Below are 24672 nucleotides of genomic sequence, written 5' to 3'. Positions count from 1 at the left end.
CAAACAAACTTTCATTTTTGTTGGATATAAGTGAACCTGAATACTACAGTAGAAGTCTCACACCTGACTCTTGAATTTTCTTTTATTTACAGTTATTCTTCATTAAAGTATAAACATTTGTTTTTGTCCTCTAAATCAAATACTAAAAATAAACTTCTGGTAATTATGAGTCTTTTTAACTGCTGACTGGCTACCTTGCAACATTTTTTATGACAACACAGATGATTTCTTGAAAATAATACTTGCTTTATATTTCTTCTTGTCTCTGTTTTTTTTTCTGTTCCCATGTGCTATTAATAAATGCATCAGATCTGAATTAAAATTGTACATTGTAAAATCCTTATTAACTTCAATATTTTAAGGCATGGTTATTAATCATTCAGGAGAAGTTATTATAGAAATGAGATTACTTAGAAAGTATACCCATAAAAGTTTTTAAACAATTAATAATTAAATGACTGTTAATTACTCTTTTTCTCAGAAATAATTGTTCCTGTTTTTTTTAGTGGTATAATAATTTGTTACAGTAGGTAACATGTAATATATCTACAATGTTTGTTATCCGTAAAATTAAGCTTTTCTGTAATTCTTTAATCAATAAAGAAATAATATATTATTGTTCAAGGAGGTAATTTAAACAATAACTAATGATTTAGTTTTGTTGAATAAGCAAAAAGTAATATACTTCCATTAAAATAATTCAATGTTAAAATTAGAGCCAGTTTTGATTATTATACATTTCTGTTTTCAGAATAGAGGTCACAACTGTAAAACTGATAATCTTGGAAAGTTACTCACAAAGCTAATATTAATAAGTAACTATTTCCTAAATCACAATTTTCCTGCTGTGTCAGAGAAAAATTAAAAACGCTTCCAAATTAATACAAGTGCATATCTCAAGAAAAGTGATAACGTATTACTATGCTAGTACTACTTTAGTGTATTATTTCATTGGAAAATGAACTAATTTTCAAAAGTCATGTGATTTAAAAAATGCAAAACTGCACAAAAGAAAATTTGATTTTAATGAACAGTATTTAAAATTTTAAGGTCACATTACGTATATTTGTGTAATAACAAAAACTGTTAATCTAATTTATAGATTAGAAACTAAAAGTAATTTAATATTTTGCAATTAATTTGGCTGCTTCTTGTCCAACCTCTAACTCAGCTACAAATCATTCCTAGACAGGAGGGGACTTTTAGGATCATTGAATGTACCTTAATTTGTTAGTGTTTAATAGTATGTAATTTTATTGTGCATTCAAAATAAAGACTGGATCATAGTTTGTTTGTTTTTAGGGTTATATGATTCAATACAATACATTTAAGTGTAAAGGTGTACAAACAAGGATATAAAATACCACTCCTGTATACTAATAATATCAAAAAGATACTATTTAAAGATTTTTATGTGAAACTTTACTCATGGTTATAACAATTTCAGTCTGCTTAAAACTGTGGTATTTTCAGATGCACTGATTTTCATTCATAGTAATCGAATAGATTCTGCAGAATAATGAGAGGTTTAACAGAAAATATTCTGTGGTACTAAATCTGAATTATCTGATTTTGACTGGGTTGTGAAAAGAAAGAGACTGGACATAATTTAATGTGAAAATAATCTTTATTAAAGACATAAGACAAGTTTGTGAGTGTTAAAAAAAGCTGGTACCTTTACTGTAGACTGTGAGCTCTCAGAAGTTAAGTTAAAATGATTTTCAATATGTAAACCAGTAAGTCATGTGACCGCCACAGTCAATATGAAGTCAGATGGAATGGCATATATTAGAACTACATTTTAACATTGGCATTTCACAGGTAGTGATGAGACATGAAGAGATACCGATCAAGTCACCAGACACAGCACCTATGCATTTCTGTGCAATTGGACATGACAGTCTTATGATGAAGACTTTTGCAATGGGAACTACACATTAGGGCTATTATTAAAATGCATGATTATCAGATAGAGCATAGTGTGATGTAGCAATGTGAACTGTAATGACATTGTGAAGTTCCAAAATCATTTTAATATAGTGTATCCAACCCTCTCTAAACATTTAATAAAAATGCTATTCTTCCTAGGGTTTATGCACTGTCAATGGTATGGTTGGTCTTTTCCATAAAATAATAGGAGAGGTAATATCCTCAAGGTATCTACTGACCCTCAAGTGAAATAAATTGCTGTCTTCCATTACACAGAATATTCAACTTTACAGAAATCTTTCTCATGACAAGGTGCATCTAATACTGTAAATTAATGACCCAGAATAATAGGTAACTATGGCAAAAGGAATTTGACTGGCATAAGAAGCATATAATATGCGTATATACTACTGAAACCTCAGTACAGCTTATTCTATAGCTCCTTTTTTAAATAAAGAATAACTTTTTAAATGTTGAATGACAATAAGGTGGTAATTGCAGAATTGACCATTTCTCTGGACACATTCTACTGTACTTAAATTAGAAATTCTATTTGTTTCACCTTTCTTGGTCTCTTTGCTTTCTAAATACATAATAGAATGAAGAGAATATCAGATTGTACTCACAAATGTAACTGATGTGTATTTTCCTACACAATTTGCTGTGAAGCAGTTTTATTTTAAAGATTTCAGCATAGCTTTAGATATATACACATATTAACACTTTTTCTTTTCGAAAGAGAAGTTGAAGCTATTTAGCTTTCCACTTTAATGTAGCACTCAGGTTTTCTTCATATATTAGTGAATAAAATTAGGATATAAAAACGTATAAGCTTACATTTGAGACCAAAACCCTTACCATGATGAGCTGAAACTGCAGTTTCAAGTAGTTTTAATTCTCGTCGACTCAACTATGGCTGTAATAAAGATTGTTGTCCAATGAAGCTTTAATTGCTGTGCTGATCAGAGCTGAAATTGTCTGAAATATTAGTTCTCAGCTGATCATGGTATATTTTTCTTGTCACCTAAAATTAATTGAAGATTTTATTCCAAAACACATTTACCTCCTATCACACTTTAGCTTTTTCCCAGCTAAAGTTTCTCTTTTCTGCCCATCTAAGTATTGATATGAATCTTACCTCGCTTACTCTAGTCTTTATACCCCACTATATTGCCCATAGCATTTTAAATCTTACGATTATCTCCAATTACGTCAACATGGTCCCTATTTCAGATCCATATATAAGCTCCCTATTATTACTTCTTATTCACTTTTCTTAATGGTGGGTTTCTCTTATGTGTTGTATAACTTTAGTTATATCTACGCTATGGACGATTTTTTTATCATTCTGTCTTCTTGGGTTTTGAGTTTATTGTCTGTTTTCTTTAATTTCCAAAAATATAAAACTCTGAGACATCTTTGATACAGAGTCTCCTAGTGCTCCTAATCTGTCGCCTTTAGAGAATTTGGTCTCAATTTTTCTGGCTCCTTCCTTTGTTCATACAGCTAATTACGAGCCTCAGATGGACATCCTGCCTCCTACACCATTTTTGCAACTAGTACATTAAGTTTGTTATATCTTGAGCATTTCTCCTGCAGCTTACGACTTTTCTCATTTGTTATTGGGGGAAAGTCATTTGGATGATTGCCTAATCTTTCCACCTTCACCAGACATTGCTGTGCATGCTCAGGGATTTGCTTATCTATTGAGAGAGGATGCTGTCATGCCTTGCCCTCTCTGTTTATCAGATCAGCGTGCCTCAGCTTCCCATTGCTTGGAGGACCCATATTTAAATTCTCAGAAGTTAGATCTTCTTCTTCCTATTTGGGTTTCTAGGCTTGATGCCACTATTCATCTTAACCTAACTCAATTTTCCCGGAATTGACTGCTCATTACAACAGTTTTGCGTTTCTTTATTTTCTTTCCAACTGTTGTCTGAGGCCTATCACAGGTCTCCTGTTCCACTTTCAGAGGGTCTTATTCATTTATTTACTTCTACTTTGGTAAGGTTATCAGCTTTTGCTCTCTCCTTGGTTTCTTGTTTGATTTGTTGCTGGGATCTTTTGGAGAGAGAGAGGGTGTACAACTTCCTTCTTTGGCCTTTAGAGATCTCAGAGAGGCTCCTTTTCTTGTACATTCGAATTTTGCAAGTATTCTAGATTCCATGGAATCTCGGGTGGATGTGGCCTATCTCCACTCTTCTCTTTCGACATTGGCCTCTCGCCTTTCCCAATCTTCTACTGAATGGTTTACTGCATTTCCAGTTTGACTTTCTAGACCTCTGCTGTCAGTTCTATGTTCTATTGGATCACAAGGGAGATTCTGACCTTATCAGTGAGCATTCTTCACTCATTTGGAGCTCTGATAATGCTACCAGTGACTACCCTATGGGGTCCGGTCCTGTGAGGGCTTGACTCAGATGGTTCGTGTCTGTATGAGAGATCTTCACCAATGATCAGTGGGTCTTTCAAGTTTTTAGTTATTTATTGACTTCTACTTTGGTAAGGTTACCAGCTTCTTCTCTCTCTTTGGTCTCTTGGTTGGTTTGTTGTTGGAATCTTTTGGAGAGAGATGCCTTGCTTGAGGGTGTACAACTTTCTTCTTCGGCCTTTTTCTCAGACATTCGATTTTTGCAAGTATTCTAGATTCCATAGAATCTCGGGTGGATGTGGCAGTGAGGGGGTTGGTCTTTCATTTTACGTCTCCTCCTCTATTATCTACCATACTGATTGCCTTTCTCCAACCCAAAGATTGTCTTACATCCAGTCGTCAGGCACAAGTCATCCAGGATCTTCTGTTCAAAGATGCCATAGAGTGCATTGACTACTCTCTCTCAAGGGTTTTTATTTTCGTTTGTCTGTAGTACCGAAGAAGATGGGCTATTGGTGACCTGTCATCGACCTTTCGTGACTCAATCATTTCCTCCAGCCTCCTTGGTTTACCATGAAGTAATTTCTTTCTCTGTGGTGGCACTTTGCTCCAGGTCTATGGGTGAAAAGTTCGATGTCACTGATACCTACCTTCATATTCCGATTGCAGTCTTCACATCGATATGTCCGTTTTGTGCATGAGAGACAGTTTTTGAATTTTGCACTTTGCCATTGCTTCTTCAATCTTTTCAGGTTATTTGTCCTCAATGTCCTTTCCAGGTTCCTAAATGGGATATCTTGGTGGTTCTCCATGACTTATCTCATCCACCCTTGAACTTTTGGTGTCATGTTCCCTCCGTCACCTTTCAGTTAAGACTTATTTTCTTCTATTATTAGTTAGTGGATGTCGGCATTCGATTGTGTTTGCGATTCACATTCATAGGGCTCATTACCATTCCACTTATGTTCTGTTGTATTCCAATAGGTCTTTTCTTTCCAAAACATCAGTGGCTAGAGAAGAAGATAAGGCTATCTCTCCTGTTCATCTTCCCTCCATTTCCCATTTTTATAAATGCTTGGGCTTGCATCGTATTTTATGCCCGGTATGAGCTCTTGGATGTTATGCTGCATGCACTGAAGGGTTTTAGGGTTCATGTCACCATTGTTTGTCCATTGGGATCCTAAGGTGTCACATGACTTACCCCCTGTCACTTTGACTAGTTGGGTTCATCAATTAGTGCATATTGCTTACTCTTGACTTTCACTGGAAGAACAGACTTTTTTGGATCTCATCTCATGAAGTTCACCATATCTTGATGTCCCTGGCAGCTCAGTTGTGTTGCCCTCAGAAAGAGATTGTATAGGCTGGTATTCCCCCTGTTTCTCCTAGTGGAGCATGGGAGTCTTTACCACTCCTGGTTTCTAATTGCTAGAGCGGTGGACAGTGGTTTATTCCTCCTGAGTGATCCTTGTACTACTCATTATTCCACACAAGGAGAAGAGGGTGAAGCTGGGTGCCCTCCTGCCAATAACCCTGGATTATTATGCCTAATACATTTATATCTCATTATTTACATGATTTGAGGGTTGCCTTTTCAGAAAGAGGGGACTTAATTTCTTTTGTGTTTATATCTATTCTTTTACAGGGTCCCTCTCATCCTTTTCATTTGGATCCCAATCTGTGATGGGTGTTGCCTGATCAGGTATGCTTATTTCCAAATCTGCTCTAGCTATCAGTCAACCAATCTCAAATATTCCTGGTAGCAATGAGCTCTGTTGAGATGGGGTGTTTCATAAAATCTCCTCGTGTGCTTTCTGGGTGGTACACAGTTATAACACAAAGACAAATACATTACTGGACCACCACTCATGGACTAATATGAATAAAGCTTAAGAGGATTTTGCCCATCCCTGCTCACCCCTAGATTGAATAAAATGGGGTTGGTTTGCTTTTGAAAATATGGAATGTGATTCACCAATTGTATTGTCTCCAGAGCATCATTCCTCGGGACTCCCTAATGTGAGTATACCCCTGTTTCTATTAGTGGAGCATGGGAGTCCTTACCACTCCTGGTTTCCAGTCACTAGAGTGGTGGACAGAGATTTATTCCTCCTGAGTGATACTTCTACTCATTATTCCACAAAAGGAGAAGAGGGTGAAGCTGGGTGCCATCCTACTAATAACCTTGGATGATTATTTCCAGTTGTGTGGAAGCAGAAAGACCAGCCTACCAATGTTCCTTCTTGCAATTCTGGCTCAGAGATGACACTTCACTATCTGGTTAAGTTGTGTGTGTGGCCCTTTTTTTTAGTCATTCTCTTTATTTTGATGATCATGCAAGCGAGTCCTCGACTCATTGTAATTCCACATGTGGTTAGAGAGTTAGGATTTCAGTTCGTAATTGCAGACCAGGTAATCTCTGTTTCTTAATGTTGAGTGAGGCATGACAGGTCACATAATTTCAAGTTTGGTTTGTTATATTTTGTGCTTCTTCAGGTTGAGGAGAGGGTTTGTCCACTTTTGTGTTGCTTGCCTTCTCTGTAATTCTGGTGACAACATTCTGTAGCTTTCAGGTGAGTTCCAATAACATCGTATTACTAAACAAGACCAAATATAAAGTGGTCCTCATACCCTAGCCATTACACCTTAGATCTTGATTTGTCTTCACAGCTGTATAATTCCAATACTGAAACATGGGACCTCATCTGCCTGGTTGGGGCCTGGACGATTTTATGTTCTTCTAAAGATGTTAGGATTTTGCCTCTGGCCGGTTAGCCTTTACTGCCCAGTAATTAGATTTCATGTTGTCCAGGCAAAAAGCATACCTGTTCCAGAAGTAGTGCAGACCCCACTGGTGTGATATTACTATATCTCATTTTCACACCCTTTTTTTTTTTAAAAAAAAAAGCAGATTGCTTTCTGTGTGGATCTTGCCCTCACTGGCCTCTCCACCTTGTTAATGTGGGATTCTAGCTAAATTGTGATAGGAAGCAAGTGTGTTTTGGAGAAAAATCTTCAATTAATTTTAGGTGACAAGAAAAAATATATCATGACCAGCTGAGAACTAATGTTTCAGGCAATGTCAGCTCTCATCAGCCAAGAATGAAAAACAAATGATTCACTGACTGAATCTTTAATGACAGTAATTGTTCTAGGAAGCTGTTTTTAATATCACTTAAAGCTATACTTGTGGAAAATATTTTATGTTTTTAAAGAAGTTTGTTTTACTCTTTAGTTTAAATTTCCATAAAAGTGGACTCTGCAACTTCTCAAGAACTGAGCTCTGTTATTCATTCTGCTAGTTTTACTCTTCCATAAATAGCATAGTGTATATCATTATTTAAGATCATTCAGATAATATTTGTACATTCCTATGCAGGTATTCTGCATATGGTTACAACGTTCTCATAAACTGGCTGTACAATGGTCATAGATATCCTAATCCTGTCACTTAAGTAAAGATTACATGCTATAATGAGTATTCTATAGAGCTTATATCACCTTGACCCCGTGTTTGTTTTTGTCTACTTCTTCGTATGGGGTAAGCCCATATCATAGGGTGATACAGATGCTTGTACAAGGTAGTATGACATAGGTGATCTAAGGATTGCAGGATACCACACTAGGACCCTGGTCTGACTTGAAAGTGTGGTGTTTCATTATTATTTATCCTGCTTTGCCCTGTATGGTTGTTTTTGGAAGCATTATTTTTACTACAGCAGCCAGTTTGAGTTTTAAGGAATGGAGAGTTTGGCCAATAGGTAAAGACACAAAAACAGTTATTGTAAATAAAGATCTGTTTTATTTGATCACTTGCATATTTATACTTCCTTTAGTATCCATTATTGAAATAATACCTTGCATAAAATTTCCAACACCAAATTTTGCAGATACTTGTAACTACGTGATGGATATCTGTGTACCTGAATACCACAGTGGTATATATGTGATCTTTTTTTTATGATAACTTGTTTTTGTAATATTTATTCTTGGCATCATAAGTAGTTGATGTAATTAATGAATTCAAGTTAAATGTTTGAAGAAAAATAACACTGTTTCATCCTATCTTCAGGAGACCTCATGGACTGAAAGGAGAAGCATTTATAGAAGATATAATGATTTAATTCCTAAAACCTCAATATGCTATTCTCCAGTTCAGTCAGTATCCTCTACCCCAGAGCACAGACTTAGGAACACTATAGAGGTAGCATGTACTTCCCAGACAACCAACACTGTGGAAATGGACCCAACATTTAGTTCAAATGAAAAAAGTGCAGAGGAGTTTCTCAAAAGCATCTGGCAAAAAATGGATGTTGGAAGAGATGGGTATCTGAACTTAGAAGAACTGACAAGTGTATGTGAACATATTGGAATGGAAATGTCTGATGATGTAAGCCTTAACATTAAGCTATTTTGTAATATTTTAAGTTAACACTTTTGAACATGTTATTGAGCATATTAACAATATGTAAAAAAGTTCTGACTGTATTTATACTATTTTAGACAGAAAATGAAGCTAAAAAACATGATTGATATCTTTCTACAAAAAAGATTTAATATTTTGTGATTGGTCTAGAAAACAGTGGTATTTCATATTGAATTTTATACAATAGTAGGATATGCTGATGCTTCTTTAAAATATGAGGTAAGACATTGCAGTAAGGGTATGTTTATTTATACCTAGCATCCTTGTTCTATTCATTTATTGTATCACCATCTTGTTACATATTAAACATTCTCTTCAATTAGTCTATTCATTAGAGTTTATTGATCTGTTATAACTAGAATTATATATATCTTAATTAAAACTAATAAAACTCTATTCCAAAACTCATTTTAAAAGTATGAAACCAGGACCATCTACAGGCTAACTTTTCATTTCACATTGGTTTTTTAAAGCTCCATTACTTTAAAGAGGTGTTGGAACCAATTTAGGCTTGATGTTTAAACTTAAAATAATGATGGTTTTTTTATTCTAATGCACACCAAACTATTCACCAATATTTATTTCATATGGAAGGACAATGTAATATGACACAGATACTTACCTAATACACGTGTATGCACGTGTATAATTTCCAACAAATAAACATTTGTTTGGTTATCAAGAACGTTTTTGGGGTGTGTGTGGGTTTTGAATTTATAAAGACATTGGAATCTTACAAAAATCTGTGTTTATTCCTCTGTTGTCACTTGTTTTCTTAGGTTTGATTTAAGAGAGCTTATCAGAGGTGCAAAATTGTCAACTTACAATAAATATGCCAATTGTTAAGAATTAAATACTACCATTTTTATTATTAAAAATGTATATGTGTGTTTATATATATATATATTCTTGTTTTAACATAGAATGAAACACAATAGCTAAGTATACATGTTCAAATTTGAAATGATTTTATCTCTTGCAAGATGACCACTATACATAACTTTTACTATGAAGAATTTCTAATTATTAAGGGAAATTATATTTTGGTTCTACTCTTTTTCAGGTTATACATAATGTGGATCATTTATTTTAGAATTATATAGATAGGCATATTAAATAATAATTGTGTTTTGCATAGGTTGTTACTCAATTGTTTGATAAATTGGATTGTGACCAAGATGGACGGATTAGTTTTGAAGAACTTTTACAAGGACTTTTTCAACATGGAGGACCAAGTGCTACCAATGTATCATCATATTCTTGTGATACTCCTCTTGAGGGAAGTCCTGTTCATAAACCTGAGTTTTTCAAGAGCAATTCTGGGGATGATCGGCAGATGGCGCCAGGGGGGTCTGAATCTGGTGTTTTCTCTTCCATTGATCCTGACAATTCAGGGTAAGTGTTTCAAGAATCATAATTTATTTTGTAAGTTATACACGAGACATAGAACAAATACAAATTATTTATTATAGATAATGTTTGAATTTTGAATACTTGAGTAATCACTTTAAAAACATATCACATTGTGATTTGGAATTTAATGTACACTTAAAATTGTAAAATAGTAATTTTATCACTAAATCTGAAAGAAATTCTTACAAATATTATATATATGTGTGTGTGTGTGTGTGAGATAGCGAGAGAGAGAGAGAAAGTAAATAAACTTAATTTAACTTATTCGATCAGCAAAACAGATGAATGTATTTGCATTGGTACCAGCTTACCTTATGATTTTCGTACTTATTTTGAAAAGCAGGGAAAAGCGAAATTATCGTTTTAGCATTTTTATTTTCATCACATTCAAGATTAAAATGATATTATGACATGTCTATTGTGTATGCTAATGTTTTTTCTTCTTTAGTTCAATACTTTGATTACACTTAGAAATATTATTTATGACAACAGACATATATATTATCAACTGTTTCTTGTATATGTTTCATTTACTCGTGCATCTTAATTGCGTGTAGTGTAAGAAGTAATTTTTTCCAACTTGCGTGTTTGCCTACCAGCTGTATATACGTTATAATAATTTTATTTTTTGACGTTTCCTTTACAACATGAAACATTTTTTTTTTACAATAAAACCACATAAGAAATAGCAAGTCCCTAAAAAGCTGTGTATACGTATTCTCAATAGAAAGGGTTTAAATTATTTTACATTGAGGACTGTAAAAAAAAATGCAGATTGATTGTTTCGTCAGTTCAACACCTCTCTATTGATAACATACTCAAGTCCTCGTTATCTTACATAATTTATCACAGTCTTTCCCCCCCCCCCATAATATGTGAACCATCTTTAATCAATCTTCCCGTGATTCGTTTCAAACATTGATCTTCTCCAGTGCCCGGCTTATGTTAAATTAACAGCAACCTGCTCGACGATTCTTTGCTGGGAGTCTGCCGTTAGGGTGGCAGAAGCGGTAGTACACAATCATGATGCTTACACCAAATAAAGAGCTAGTAAACACACCAACAAAGGCTGGCAGGTGATACCACACGGTTGGCTCCGTCCGCATGTACCACAGTACAGTGAAAGTGACATTCTCGAGAAAAACGATGACGTAATATGCGGTGACTTTGTACCTCGTAGGTTCGTCCTTCACATTGAGAAAACAGATGAGATAAATTGCCCCGATGACCATGTTGAAAAGGTATTCCTCACACTGGCGTTGTTCCCCCGTTTCGCTATCACAGAAATGAGTTTGTTGATGCATGATCCAAACGGTCATGATACCCCAGTGCCCCACACATACTGGCACTAGCCACAACTTGTACTGTGAAGCAAACAGCGCTAGTGCAAACACACGTGCTCCGATGGTACAAAAACGCCATATAAATTGAAGCGCAGTTCCAGTTCGAGTCATGTTCTTCTTGTTTGCAACTGACCGTCGAAGAGCACGTTGATAAAATGCTAAAGTCCAGGAAAGGTCAAATAGTGACGAACTCACAGAAGCCACCTGGAGACAAACTGTAAAACACCGTGATGATAAACATCTGCCCTGTATATACCGCTATTATATTAGATTTATTGAATCTGATCTAAGTAACCTTATATACTGGAATTTCAATATTTCAAATAAAGTGGTAGTTAGATTGCAAAGTATAAATTTACAAAATACCGCTATGCATAATATTATTCTTATTAGATACTGACATATAATTCCAGTGTTAAGAACAGACTTTAAAGCTTATTGAATTATTCTAAGTTTAAATAACAGAAGTATGCATAAGGTAATAAAATACACACTAAGATAAAATAAGTTGAAATACCATTTGAACTATAATAATATTGTAAACATTAGCTTCACTGCGGCGAAATTTGTGACAGATAAATTCAGAAAACTTGCTAGCTGTACCTGTCGTAAGATCAGCAGGCACCTTCTCTCGCTGAGTTAGAATGTAAATCTGTAACACCAGTTGAGGCCCCGATTCCATGAAGCTCTCTAACAGAGCAAGAAGAGCAGCATCTCTGTCTTCCTGAATCATCAGAAGATGGTAGTCGACATCGCTTGGTTGCTCTATTCGCACTGGTGATGGCTGTCGGTAAGTAAGATGCCAGTTTCGTTCTCTGCGCCGTTTTTCTTTGTGGAGCTGTCGACTACGGAATCCATAGATAAGTAAGTCAATATATCTAAAAAAAGAAATGCTCGATTTAACGGGAGTAATCAGACAATACAAAAAAAAAGAGAGAGATAAAATACAAGTAGAATATACAGTTGACTCCCCAGTAACGTCCTGGTTACGTCCTTGAGAATTACGATGTTATTGGAAACGACGTTACTGGGGGGTCCAGTTCCCCATTGGTGTAATGGTATAAGTTGGAGTCGTGTTCCAGCAGCTTAATTGAACGTCCTATATATGACAAAAGGCAACGTATATTACAAAGTATAATACAATAATAATAAAGAATACGTACCATAGTACAATATTGATAAAAAAGTTGAGCTGGCAATGGTTAAGTAAATAAGGCCAGTAAAGCTAACCCACGGAAGGAGTTTACAAAAAAAAATGTTAAGTGTTTTTTTTTTGTAATTTCTACTTTTTTTTCTTTTTAATTTTATCTAATGTTTATTAAATATTTTTTCAACGACGAAATTGGGGACGACGTTAATGGGGGGGGGGGTCGACTGTACTTGTTGAATTATGTAGGAGATCCAAACTTACGAGAAAAACGTATTAAAATAAAGTGAAAACATCTGTAAAACCTCGCACGGTTAAGTCGCCAGTGCACATTGTCCACCTGGCGGTATTATGTTAAATTGCTTCACATATCGCGGATTTTATTCGTATGTGTAATCATCTCGTAATCGTAAAATTACATCATGATTGAAATACATACCGTGTAATTTACTGTAAGTATGATTTACGGAACAAAAGTAAAGATATAAGTATTTTGTGTTTTACTGTAATTTACTGTAAGTATGACTTATGGAACAAAAGTAAAGATATAAGTATTTTGTGTTTTACTGTAATTTACTGTATGATTTACGGAACAAAAGTAAAGATATAAGTATTTTGTGCTTTACTGTAATTTACTGTATGATTTACGGAACAAAACATTGCCAAATTATGTATATAATTGGTTCAAGTAAAATGTATCCTATAAACTTCAAGGCAGTTACGTTCTGTTTATCTTTGGAATGTTGTTTCAAGACCAACGTATTTGAACAGCGATAATAACTTGAAGGAATAGCTTTACTTCAGGAAGGATAAACACTTCTTACTTAATACGAGGGATTGCTTTGAATACATCAGACACTTATAAAGCGTTTAATATTCATCAATTTGAATAACATGAACCGTAGATCTCACACTAATGTGTTTTGAAGAGGTCGGAATTAAAGTTCAAAAGTGTGAGAATTTAATTACCCCGTTTCTTCTCGACGTATATATATAAACTTGAAATCCCGGGAAGATTTATAAACATTGATCTTTTAATGTCAAGTTCATGTTTAAAGGATTGGTCAATATATTAAATACACTTATGATTTACACAAAATTTTACGTGTAACAGATTTGAATAAGTAATATTAACACGATATTAATTATGGACATGGCGTCATGTTCTAACAGTAACTATTATTTTTTCCCCAGACTTCCCTGCATCCTTTTCTAAGTTATAAAGAAACACGTTGCACATTTTAGAAAAGAAGACATTTGATAAATTACCTGCACTAAGATATTTACGTAATGCCACATGTAAAGCTATATTTTCAAAGGATAGATAATTAAAAGCCCTTTTTTTCTATAAATTATGCTTGACACATTTTGATATACGCAATCTTCTAAGAAGTAAATAACATTAACAGTACAATCCTGATATGATTCAAACAGCAATAAATACATTTATAACCTATCAGGTTGGTTTCAGTTTTTTTTTTTTATGTTTCATGACTTCATTAAAAGTTCGTGTTCATTATCGTCCACGGAACGTATTTAATAACGGCTGCGTTAATTCATGTTTCAATAGATTTCGTGTATCGTGCCTGTAATGCATCATGCATAGACTCGCGGAAATTAAATTGCTCGCACTATTTGTCTATATCAAAACTGGGTGCTTCCTGTTAACTCATTACGCCATTCGCTTGTCGTAAAGATAATCGAAAACGTGTAATATTGTGCTCATTTGTCGTAAGGATAGACCAAAACGTGTAATTTTCGTTGTATTTGTTAATAATTTTTCTTGTAAATATTTTTGTTTAAAAACATTACTTTTATTGGGGTTCCAAAACTTCTAAAACAAACTGTACATTTCCCATCTAAATCCATTTTAAACGTGTCTTATGTTACTCAAACCTTTTATAAAACACAATTCTGAGAGTAATGTCATCTGTTTTATGGTATTCGAGATGTGTTATAGAATAGAACTTACTTCACAAAAAATTCTAAAGGCATCTGAATGCAAAATGTAGTATTGAAGTATTGAAACATTTTTCGAGGACTGGATGTCGACATATCTTTTTGATGCCCCCCCCCCCCCGGTTGATAAGCGATATAAATTTACGAACTTACGCCGCTAAAGTTCAGGGTTCGATTCCTCGCGGTAGACAGCGTGCAGATAGCCCATTGTGTAGCTTTGCACTAAAATGCTTTGTTACATTTAGGTATGTAATTAATAGAAAAAAAACGAACAAATATTTAAATTATTCATCTCGCATGTCTGGCTTGAGGACTTTGGTTATGTATTTGATATACTGATTAGGTAGTTCAAAGTTAATATCTAAACATTTGTTAAGCGTTTAAAAAACATTAAAGCAGGCTTATAAAAAAAATTGTCTCCTTTTCCTCCTCACTTTCGAAACTAAATGTGGAAGGGATGTTTTTAGTCGGTCTCTAATGTGTACCTCAAAAACTATCCAGACAGCAGGATAGGTAAGGTAAGTTATGATAGTCTCCCATAACTATCTTGAAGGAAGGAAGGGCACTCGTATTTATTTATTTAAATTTATAGTGTACCAAACGTTTTAAGACCAAAGTTAATCATGTACTTTCTTATTCGTGCTAAGCCTGATATTCTAAGTTAAAGCTGAATCACTTCAGGTCTTGTGCATTACCTGTTTTGGTTATAGCAGGAAATATGAGGAAGACTAGGCAAATATATTCTCTTTTTAGACTAAGTTCATGCTAAAGAAAGTATGTACGCATTAGTTTTAGGTTTGTTTCAGGAACCGCGAAGTACAAAAATGGTGTTACCTGTACGCTCTTGCGAATTGTACGGAAGATTGTGTAGCATCACATTTTTACTAACTGTTACTTGTATTACTATTATAATGCTTGACACTCAAAAAGCCACAGGATTATAACATCTTTATATTTAGCTACATGTGTAGCTTTGAATAACACAAGAAATCTAAACTTTTTTTTGTGAATTATAATAAAATCAGATATTATTCGAACACAATTATTTCTAAGGATTTTTCAACTGCACAATTACATTTTAACTCCACCATTTTGTTAATACATGACGCTTTATTGCACCTCATATATACAGGCCTAGTAACAAATGATCCAAAAAATGGAGAATATTCTAGTAAATACATGCATTTATCAACTCTGGAATGGAATTTTATAACCTTAAATATGCTTTTTTTATATAATTATCCAATTGAACTTACTTATGTAGGCGAATTTTCAAGTGCACAAATAGGTGCACAACTTGTGATCACCTGCACACTAGGAAAAACCCCGAATTCGAAATGCCTGACGTACAGCAAAGAATATTATTTTGTAATCTGCCTCTAGATTAATGAACACTGTTAAATTACAAATTAACTGCAGTAGTTCGTTTGTTTTTAAGCCCAAAGCTGCACAATAGTTTCTTTATGTTGTTCCTACTGCAGGGATCGAACCTTGTCATCGATCGTATAAGCCCTCAAGTTTACCACTGAGACACAGGAGCGCAACTCCAGTCGTATTTTAAGTTCTTGCTATGAAATGTAATCGCTTGTTTACTTTCGTATTTATCATACTATGTATTCCACTTGCCCCCAGTAAAATAAAAATCACCTTTTTGTCAAATGATGGGGGTTTGTACTTTTAGAACTTGAATATGTGAATGGATTTGGTACATTTAAAATTATACTTTAAGACCAATCGTTTCTACAATATGCACTACTCGAGACTTTTCTGTTGTCCTTGACAAAATAATTTAAATTCAAACTTAGGAAAGGTTTGAACTTGATTTTGTCTAGTTCAGATCATTTGTAATCAGCTATAAAGAGTTACCTGATTACTGGTCCGAGGAGAAGAAGGTGGAAGAAAATACGAACCACCCAGTTTAGTTTCGTCATATGAGGTCGAGGGTGTGTGTGGACCTTCCTCTCCTTGATGTACCAGCGGATGCTTAAGATGTTAACTGTTAATGCTGGAACCGCCGTGGCTGCTACCGTGAAACCGAACCACCACAGGTTGTCTTCCACATAGAGAAAGTAGCTCACTGCCACATCTGTACCAACGTTAATTATGTATAAAACGATACAAACAAAGGTAGCTAAAGCATTGAGCATGGTGAACTGGTCCTGTTCTTCCCATGTTTTAGCGAGTACCAATTCATTATGGTGAAGAGGATAGGTTTGGTCAGGCAACTGATGTTCCAACGTGATAGTCTCAATCTGGCAACTTTCGTGATCGTTGGTCGTCTTCGGGTTTCTCTTTTCATTCTTGTTCATATGCTGGCGGCAAATTTTGATAGCTGGATGATGAATATCAGCGAACTGGTCAGTTTCATTCACGGTGGCCTTTGAACGTCTGTCCACTATATCATAGAGTCACAATTATTGTTTTAAACTAAGAATCATAAAAGATGAATAATGACATACACTATGAAAATGAAATTAAAAAATAATATTAGCATTGCCATTATCTGTATCTGTTTCTTTATGCCTACTTTAATAATAACTATTGCTTCTCGATGTTTTGATTTTATATGTTTCGTTTTTATTTTCACACATATGGTTGGTGTTGTTTTAGCTTGTGCGCTTGCATATACCGCCTCGAGGCATTTCGGTTTTTATATTTACGTATTGTTGTAACAATTTCTTTTTGATTATTTGGTAAAGTAATGCAAAGTCCATACCACTAATGAAAAATAAAACGTTTTACTTCTTCATCACAACTTCTAGAATCTCACCCAGCTATAGGCCTAACTCACAAGTAAGACTAAACAGTCACTTGTTAAGTTTCCTTTTGTATCTATGGCATTAACTCATAAATTTACAGCATTGAACTGACTTACTAACTAACTAACTAATTCACTGATTAACTCATCAAAAACAATTCTCTGATGTTTTACTCAAGTTTCTAGAAAATTCGAGATGTTATTTCAAATTGACATACTAAGGAAATTTCTAGGTGTCACACATCATCATTACGTCATACCAATACTCGATCTAAACAATACCAAATTAAAATATGGAAACGAACCCTACAACACGCCCTCTTCCATGGATTGTGAAGCCCCCTGAAAATTCCTAATACACATATAAAACAATAATATGTTAATCTTGCATAACTAGTAATAAAGTCACTATTTACAATTAATAATCATAGGTAGACATTAAAGCACTAAATTAGTAATGGAATATGTCTGACCGTTGGGCAAGATTCTCTTAAATACGCTACTGGATTAAAACAAGTGTCCAGTTGCACAAGTAGTGATATATAGATATACTCAGGATGTGCTATTGTTCTGTGGATATCCAGCTGTAACGTGACAATCTTTTTCTTTTTTCTTTACATATGAGATAAGCAAAAACCATTTTTAACTAAAAGGTATATCAATTATGCCACTTTTGTACAACCTTCAATAAGGATATTATGAAAAATAATTTTACAAATTCACATAATAGCTACGGATTATGCATAACCTTCTTTTTTATAGCTTTTTAACTTTCAAAGCTATAATTTTATTCAACACTAAAGTAAATTCTGCTGAATCATTTGTTTTCGATGGCATGATGGTTTACTCAGTGTAAATAAAGTAATCAACATAGTCAATACAGAACATAAACTCTAGGGACACTCAAGTAGAGAGCATACCTCCGCCACCCAGCGTTGATCATATTCGACTCTCCGTAGTTATCAAAGGGCATGGACCACTTTTTCAGAACAATGAGGAATAATATTCTACATACCAAGTTTTATCAAAATCCGATCACATTTGACTGAGTAAAAATGAGTGAAAAATCGGTCCCCGTGTTAACAGATAGGGATTTTTTAATTTATTATCATGACCTTGCTGTGACCTTGACCCTCCAAAAACTATTCACTTCTAAGTTGTGCCATAGTCCAAACGTATACCAACATTCGTCAAAATCCATTCGGCCGTTATCGAGAAATTTTGCTGACAAACACACACACACAGAGGGGTGAAAACATAACCTCCACCCAGTTTCGGTGGCGGAGGTAATAACTATTTTCACCATAAACCTTTACATTCCAACACAATCCTAAGCATTTAATTTTATTCAACTCCACCAAAAGTTGTGCGAGATCCATCTTTTACCACTGTGTGGTCGTTGATTTTGTATAGATTACATAGTCCCCAGTGAGTTTATGGACTTACAACACTAAAATCCTGGATTCGATTCCCCGTTATGAACAGAGCGCAGATAGCCTATTGTGTAGCTTTAAAGTAAACAAAAATAAACATAGATCACAAGTATAGTTGCTATAGGATGTAAATAACTTTTCTTTTTATTCCAACCTTACATACTCCAACACCATAGAGATTTAAAACTATGTTTGTTATCTCTAACTTTCCACAAGTTATATTCTAAGTTCTCTTGAAATACATTTCTGATTTTAAGAAATAATCACTTTTGGCTTGTTCTCTTCATAACTTCATAAGGTCCCCCCCCCCCTTCAAGTCTGGCTATTGGTGAATTAAAATATTTAGAATTTGTCCAGTAGCATGAGATATCAAATAAACTTAGGCTATATTAATATTCTGTGGACAACTGGCTCAAACTTACCACATATTAACTAAGTTGCCCCCAGTGGCACAGCGGTATGTCTGCGGACTTACAACGCTAGAAACCGGGTTTCGATACCCGTGGTGGGCAGAGCACAGATAGCCCTTGTGTAGCTTTGTGCATAATTAAACAAACAAACAAACAAACAAACAAACAATTAACTAAGTTTATACGTGTTTCTCTACTTTGTAGTAAAAATCTTAGTTAATTCAATATATTTTTTAGTTAGTTTCTTTCTTATGTAGTACTAACTACAATGGAAAAATGTTGGCAGACAAGGTACGTGAAGCTTTACATGTGTTAATTTTACTTTGATGCTTATTAATTCACTAAGCAGCCCCAGTCCTGTCTTGTGTTCTTTTGATAAGAGCCAAAAACATTGCTAACAACGAGGATACCTAACTGATGACCTTTAAAGGCGTTTTAGTTTTCCTGTCACTCATAATTAAGATTAATTATTAGTAAAGTTTATGCAATAGATACAAGAGGGAATTTAACAACTGGCTGTTTAATTTTATTTGTGAGTTAGACCTATCGTTCGATAAACGTGTGTTAGAAGGAATGAAACGCTTTACTTTTCTTTAAGTGGACTGGACTTTGCATTATTTTTACAGAATAATCAAAAAGAGCCCGTCAGTGGCAAGTTAACCTGCTGAAGGATTTTGTCAGGACAATTTTCAGTGTCACCAAGGAATATCTAATTGGAGAGAACTCCCACAGTGACAAAACAACAAGTGACGATAAACAAGATGAGGTCAACTCATCTTCGTACCACAAGCCACAGAAAAAAAAAGAACACAGATTGGAGAGAATTAACAGTTTAGATACAGTAAATAACAAAGATTTGGTTGATTGTACTTCAATTACGCAATAACTTTTACCAAAAATTTGCTAAACATCTTCAATAAAAATTACAATCGTTTAGGGGGAGTTCTGGCATAACATAGTGGTGATGTGTCACACCTAGAAATTTCCTGGGTGGCTAGATTTGAAGTAACGTCTCACATTTTCTAGAGACTTGAGGCGGAGGGGGGATATTTCTTAAAAACATCAGAAAGTTGTTGTTGATGAGTAATCAGTTAGTTAGTGAGTCAGTTCAGTGCTGTACATTTTTGTATAAAATGTCTAAGTTAAAATATTAAACACATAGCCTAAAACAATATATGGAATCGTGTTTTGACTATGTTTTTACATATGATGTCTTACAGTTTTCTTTTTTTGTTTACATGTATAGACGAGTGGTGTTTCGTTTTGTGACTTTACGTATATGGACCTATAGTGTTTCGGTTTTGTGGTTACACACACACACACACACACACACACATATATATGTGTGTGTGTGGATCTGTGATGGTGCCGAGAATAAACACATAATTTTGATATGATCAAGAACATATTGACGTTTTGTACTTTCGTACTGACAATTTATTTTTGTATGTACAACAAATTACCCCGAATTGGGAGAACAGTTTTGTAGATTTCTACAGTCAAAATTGTACTGGCAATCTGTTTATATATATATGTATATATCAAATTTACACGGGTAGTTATGAGTAAAACATGTATTTATTTCAAGAAAGTATTAGCGTGTTGGCCCGCCTCTGGCTTTAATAATGCGTCATGGAAAACTATATTAATGTCTGGTAGAAAACTGGTGGTATTGTGCTCCACTCCTCCTTTAGCATTAGTAAGTTCCACTACTGAAGAGAGCTGTCTTAGCCTTGCCCTGATTCTGAGTTCCAGTTCATCCCAAAAATGTTCTATCGGGTTGAAGTCGGGGCTCTGTGCTGACCACTGAGATGTTCCGATGTTATTCACTTCAAACCACGCGTTTACAATCCTTCCTTTGTGACATGGAGCGTTATCATGTTGGAAGGTGTAAGGGCCGGTACCAATGTAGGACACACAGAATTATTCAGAACACCAATGTAAGACGTTCATGGATCCATGCACTGCGACCAGTGGACCTAGTCCATAAACGAGAAGCATCCCAGCTCATGATAGCACCACCTCCAACTTCACTGTTGGGACAACACACTCAGGTAATAAAAGTTCTCCAGGCATCCTCCATACCCAAACACGTCCATCAGACTGGAATAGCGTGTAGCGTGACTCGTCACTCTACAGGACCGATTTCTATTGATCCACAGTCCAGGTTCGGTGTGTCTTGTCCCATGCCAATCGACTGTGTGCATTTGTTTTTGTTATCAACGGCTTGTGGGCTGCAGCTCTTCCGTGAAAATTCATGGCATGCAGCTCTCGACGTGTCATGGAAACAGTTATGGGATTGCCCGTGGCTGCTCGCGTCTCCAAACATCTAGAGTGTGATGGCGAGATGAGGTGACCAGCCTTCTCAAGGTGCGTCGACTCCTGTCAGTCAGTATTTTACGCATATTTGGTCGTTTCTTGAGCTCATTGTCATCTGTGGACTTCCATTTTTTCAGCACTTTGCCAACTGTCGAACTGGGAATGTTTAATTGTTGCGAAATAGCACACATTTTCCCCAAATAACATTCAACTATCCTTTGAAACTCTGTTACTTCTTTCCGAGTACTTATCGTTCAGCTTAAAAGTTCGAAATGAGGTCCGAGCGAACCGCTGATCACCCTTATAGGCCAAACTATCTGCATATTTCGTCATAACATCCATTTTTCCTGCAATCAGAGGTGTGTCTCATGGATTTTGGTAGGAGAGTGTAACTAATCTAACATGGAGTTCGCCAGGGTTCATTTCTGAAATCAGTAACTCAGGTAGGCCTAAGAAAGCCGTGAGTCAGTAGCATTTCAGTTCATTAGCAAATTAAAGAGGTTATGAATATAAAGCTATAAAGCTGCATATTTCGTCATCACATCCATTTTCCTGCAATCAGAGGTGTGTCTCATGGATTTTGGTAGGATAGTGTATATAACAAATTGCTCTGAATTGTAAGGACAGCTTTTGCACATTTATGCAGCCAAGATCTTATTGGCGGTTATTATATATAGCATAACGTATTACAGTTTAGATTTTTCTGAATCTAAATGTTGTAAGATTGTAAAAAAATAGAAGTATTCTTCATTAAGAAGTAGGTTACGGAGCTATAAATAAAATAACTAATATTGTGCCAATTCGCGTAATCTGCCTTTTTATTATTACAAATACAATTATTTACGTTTATTTTATTTCCTATCCAGCTGTGCACTAGTATCAATGGAGTGTGAAAATGGCCGATATTTAAGAAATTCGACAGGTTAACGTCCACGTATTTTTTTAAACCTGCCGCGATTACAAAAAGAAAACACCATATATGTACAGGTTACCGTACATCCATTGGTGTCGGCAGCGGTTGTGTGATATCTTGTTCGACTTCTATGCATTTGTCAACTTTTATGCTGAAACTTGCGCTTGTGTAGTTTTCACATCATTAGTTAGCACCATTACAGAAGTGCAAATTCCGCATTCTAAGTGCATGTGCCATGACTCAGTGATTCTTCGGTGACGAGCTCCTGTGTAAATATCCGATGATCCAAAAACTCCAGTACTTCTAGATTTTTGTGACATACCAAATGGGTTTCTATTCGATTTCCCTCCATCGTTGAGTTTGGAGATATTGTACTTTGTTCTGAGTACGCCATGAAAAATGATAAATAGCTGAACAAAGCAGGTGCCATGTATATATATAACACCGTAATCGCTCGCCCTTTGTTTACTTCACAGTTCTTCTCCTATTTTTTTCTTTTTTCTTCAACCATTTGGTAGAGTTGTCCTGCTTCTCTGATGATGACAAATTACCAGCAGTGTACGTTACAAGTTTTAATTTTTTTATTTGCCAGCTTTAGCTTTACAGTAAAGCCATCCACATACACTATGATATAAAAAATAATGAATTCGGTATCACGTTTCTAGTAAAAGATTGTTTGCTTTTTATGAGTTCTTAACACCAGTATCTTGTTTTAATTATGGTTTCCTAATGTGGTATTTGCTAGGAGTCGTCTATCAATCCCCAGCTTTAAGGATGATAGATGACGGCTTATCTAGTCGTGTGCATATTTTTTCTTAACAATATAAGGCTGATGTCGCCGAAAAGGATTTTCCAGCACGCTTTTTTCATTGTTAATTGTAGCTTAACGTGGTTTAGAAGCAAAATTGCTGCGTTTCATAAATTTGTGTTTTTAAAGATTTTTAGAGAATAACAACAACTAAAAAAAACACAATTTTAAAGAAAAGTATAAATAGTATAGAATACAAAGTCCAATTTGTATACTTAAGAAGAAATACAAAATAAGATAGGGAACAGGCTCAAATTTTGTGCATCTAAGAAAAAATTAAAAGTAAGTTAGACAAGAGACTCACTTTTGTATACTTGAGAAAAAATAAAAACTGGGTTAGAAAACGGTATGAACCGTTTGCACCAATAGAAAAAAGGAAATAGGGTAGAAAATAGTTGCATTTGTTTATGTAAAAATAAGCTAGTAAACAGTAATTTTTGTACACCTATGAAAAATTAGGGAAAAAAAACTAAAGAACAGTCAAATTTGCCTATCTTAAAAATTATAGAAATACGCTAGAAAACAGTAAGTAAAATACGAAATAGGCTAGAAGAGAATAAAATTTATCTGACTTAGAAAGATAGGAAATAGACCAAAAAACACAGTCAAAGGGAGGGTGTCTGTAAAGTTTGAATTTGACCCCGTCTTTGATTTCAGTGAAACTGTCTGGATATTAGTTTGCCATTATGTGCTACTCAGTTGCAGTATGTATTTTAAGGTCACCCTTTAGAGTCTAGACACCTGAAAAACTTTAGGCCAAATAGTGAACGGTATTGGACTGACATTATGACATCAAAGGAAGAATTATTACAAAAAGAAAAACTGCTAGAAACCGGGTTTCGATACACGTGGTGGGCAGAGCACAGATAGCCTATTGTATAGCTTTGTGCTTAACTACAAACAAACAAAATACAAACGTGTATATATACATATATATATATATACACACAAACAAACAAACTTTAAAACATGTATACCAAGTTGCAGTAAAATACTTCAGCTGCCGTTTATATCTTAAAGACAAATCCAGTACATTAGTGAAAACGCCCTTGATACACACATGTACTTATATATACATTAGGGTTCACATCAACGCAGAATAATTTAGAATAAAACCTAAAAATATAAAACATTAGAACACTTTATCTTCCTAATCGGTTTCGTATCCATAGATGCTCTCCAGAGTGAAACATGAAGCACAAAAACACAAAGAACACACACACACAAAACGGTATACAAACTAAGCATAATTAATAAAACATTTTCTTTAATAAAGAAACAAACTTTGATGCACTTTTCTTCTTAGCTTTATCTACGTTTTAGGTATTGTTGATTAAGAGGTACATTAAATTGGCTAATAAAACAATTTTTATACCACCTTCTTTCCAATTAATTATAATTATTAAAATAAATCCATAACATGATAATGGTTGGAGACAGCTT

At 34.8% G+C, this 24672-nt stretch overlaps 2 protein-coding genes across 5 annotated transcripts in view; one reads left to right on the top strand and one right to left on the bottom strand.

Annotated features, from left to right (window-relative positions):
* LOC106478235 (ninein-like protein) overlaps positions 1-24672 on the top strand; it is a 130217-nt gene that overhangs the window by 42376 nt on the left and 63169 nt on the right. For 3 of the 4 annotated variants that reach the window (XM_013938760.2, XM_022381789.1, XM_022381788.1), the window contains 2 exons: positions 8373-8690; positions 9865-10121. In XM_013938760.2, coding sequence (XP_013794214.1) covers positions 8373-8690; positions 9865-10121 — 575 coding nt within the window. The remainder of the gene's footprint in view (positions 1-8372; positions 8691-9864; positions 10122-24672) is intronic. The other variant, XM_022381790.1, reaches the window with a different exon arrangement.
* Positions 10843-24672, bottom strand: part of LOC111084987 (XK-related protein 4-like) — a 21044-nt gene continuing 7214 nt past the window's right edge. Inside the window, exons 2-4 of the mRNA XM_022381794.1 lie at positions 16455-16983; positions 12086-12360; positions 10843-11697 (exon numbers count right to left, since the gene is read on the bottom strand). Coding sequence (XP_022237502.1) covers positions 11090-11697; positions 12086-12360; positions 16455-16897 — 1326 coding nt within the window. The 5' untranslated portion in view covers positions 16898-16983 and the 3' untranslated portion in view covers positions 10843-11089. The remainder of the gene's footprint in view (positions 11698-12085; positions 12361-16454; positions 16984-24672) is intronic.

This window comes from Limulus polyphemus, unplaced genomic scaffold, assembly GCF_000517525.1.
Source record: "Limulus polyphemus unplaced genomic scaffold, Limulus_polyphemus-2.1.2 Scaffold192, whole genome shotgun sequence".
In the NCBI taxonomy this organism is placed as follows: domain Eukaryota; kingdom Metazoa; phylum Arthropoda; class Merostomata; order Xiphosura; family Limulidae; genus Limulus; species Limulus polyphemus.
This window is presented reverse-complemented; position numbering and strand designations above follow the sequence as displayed.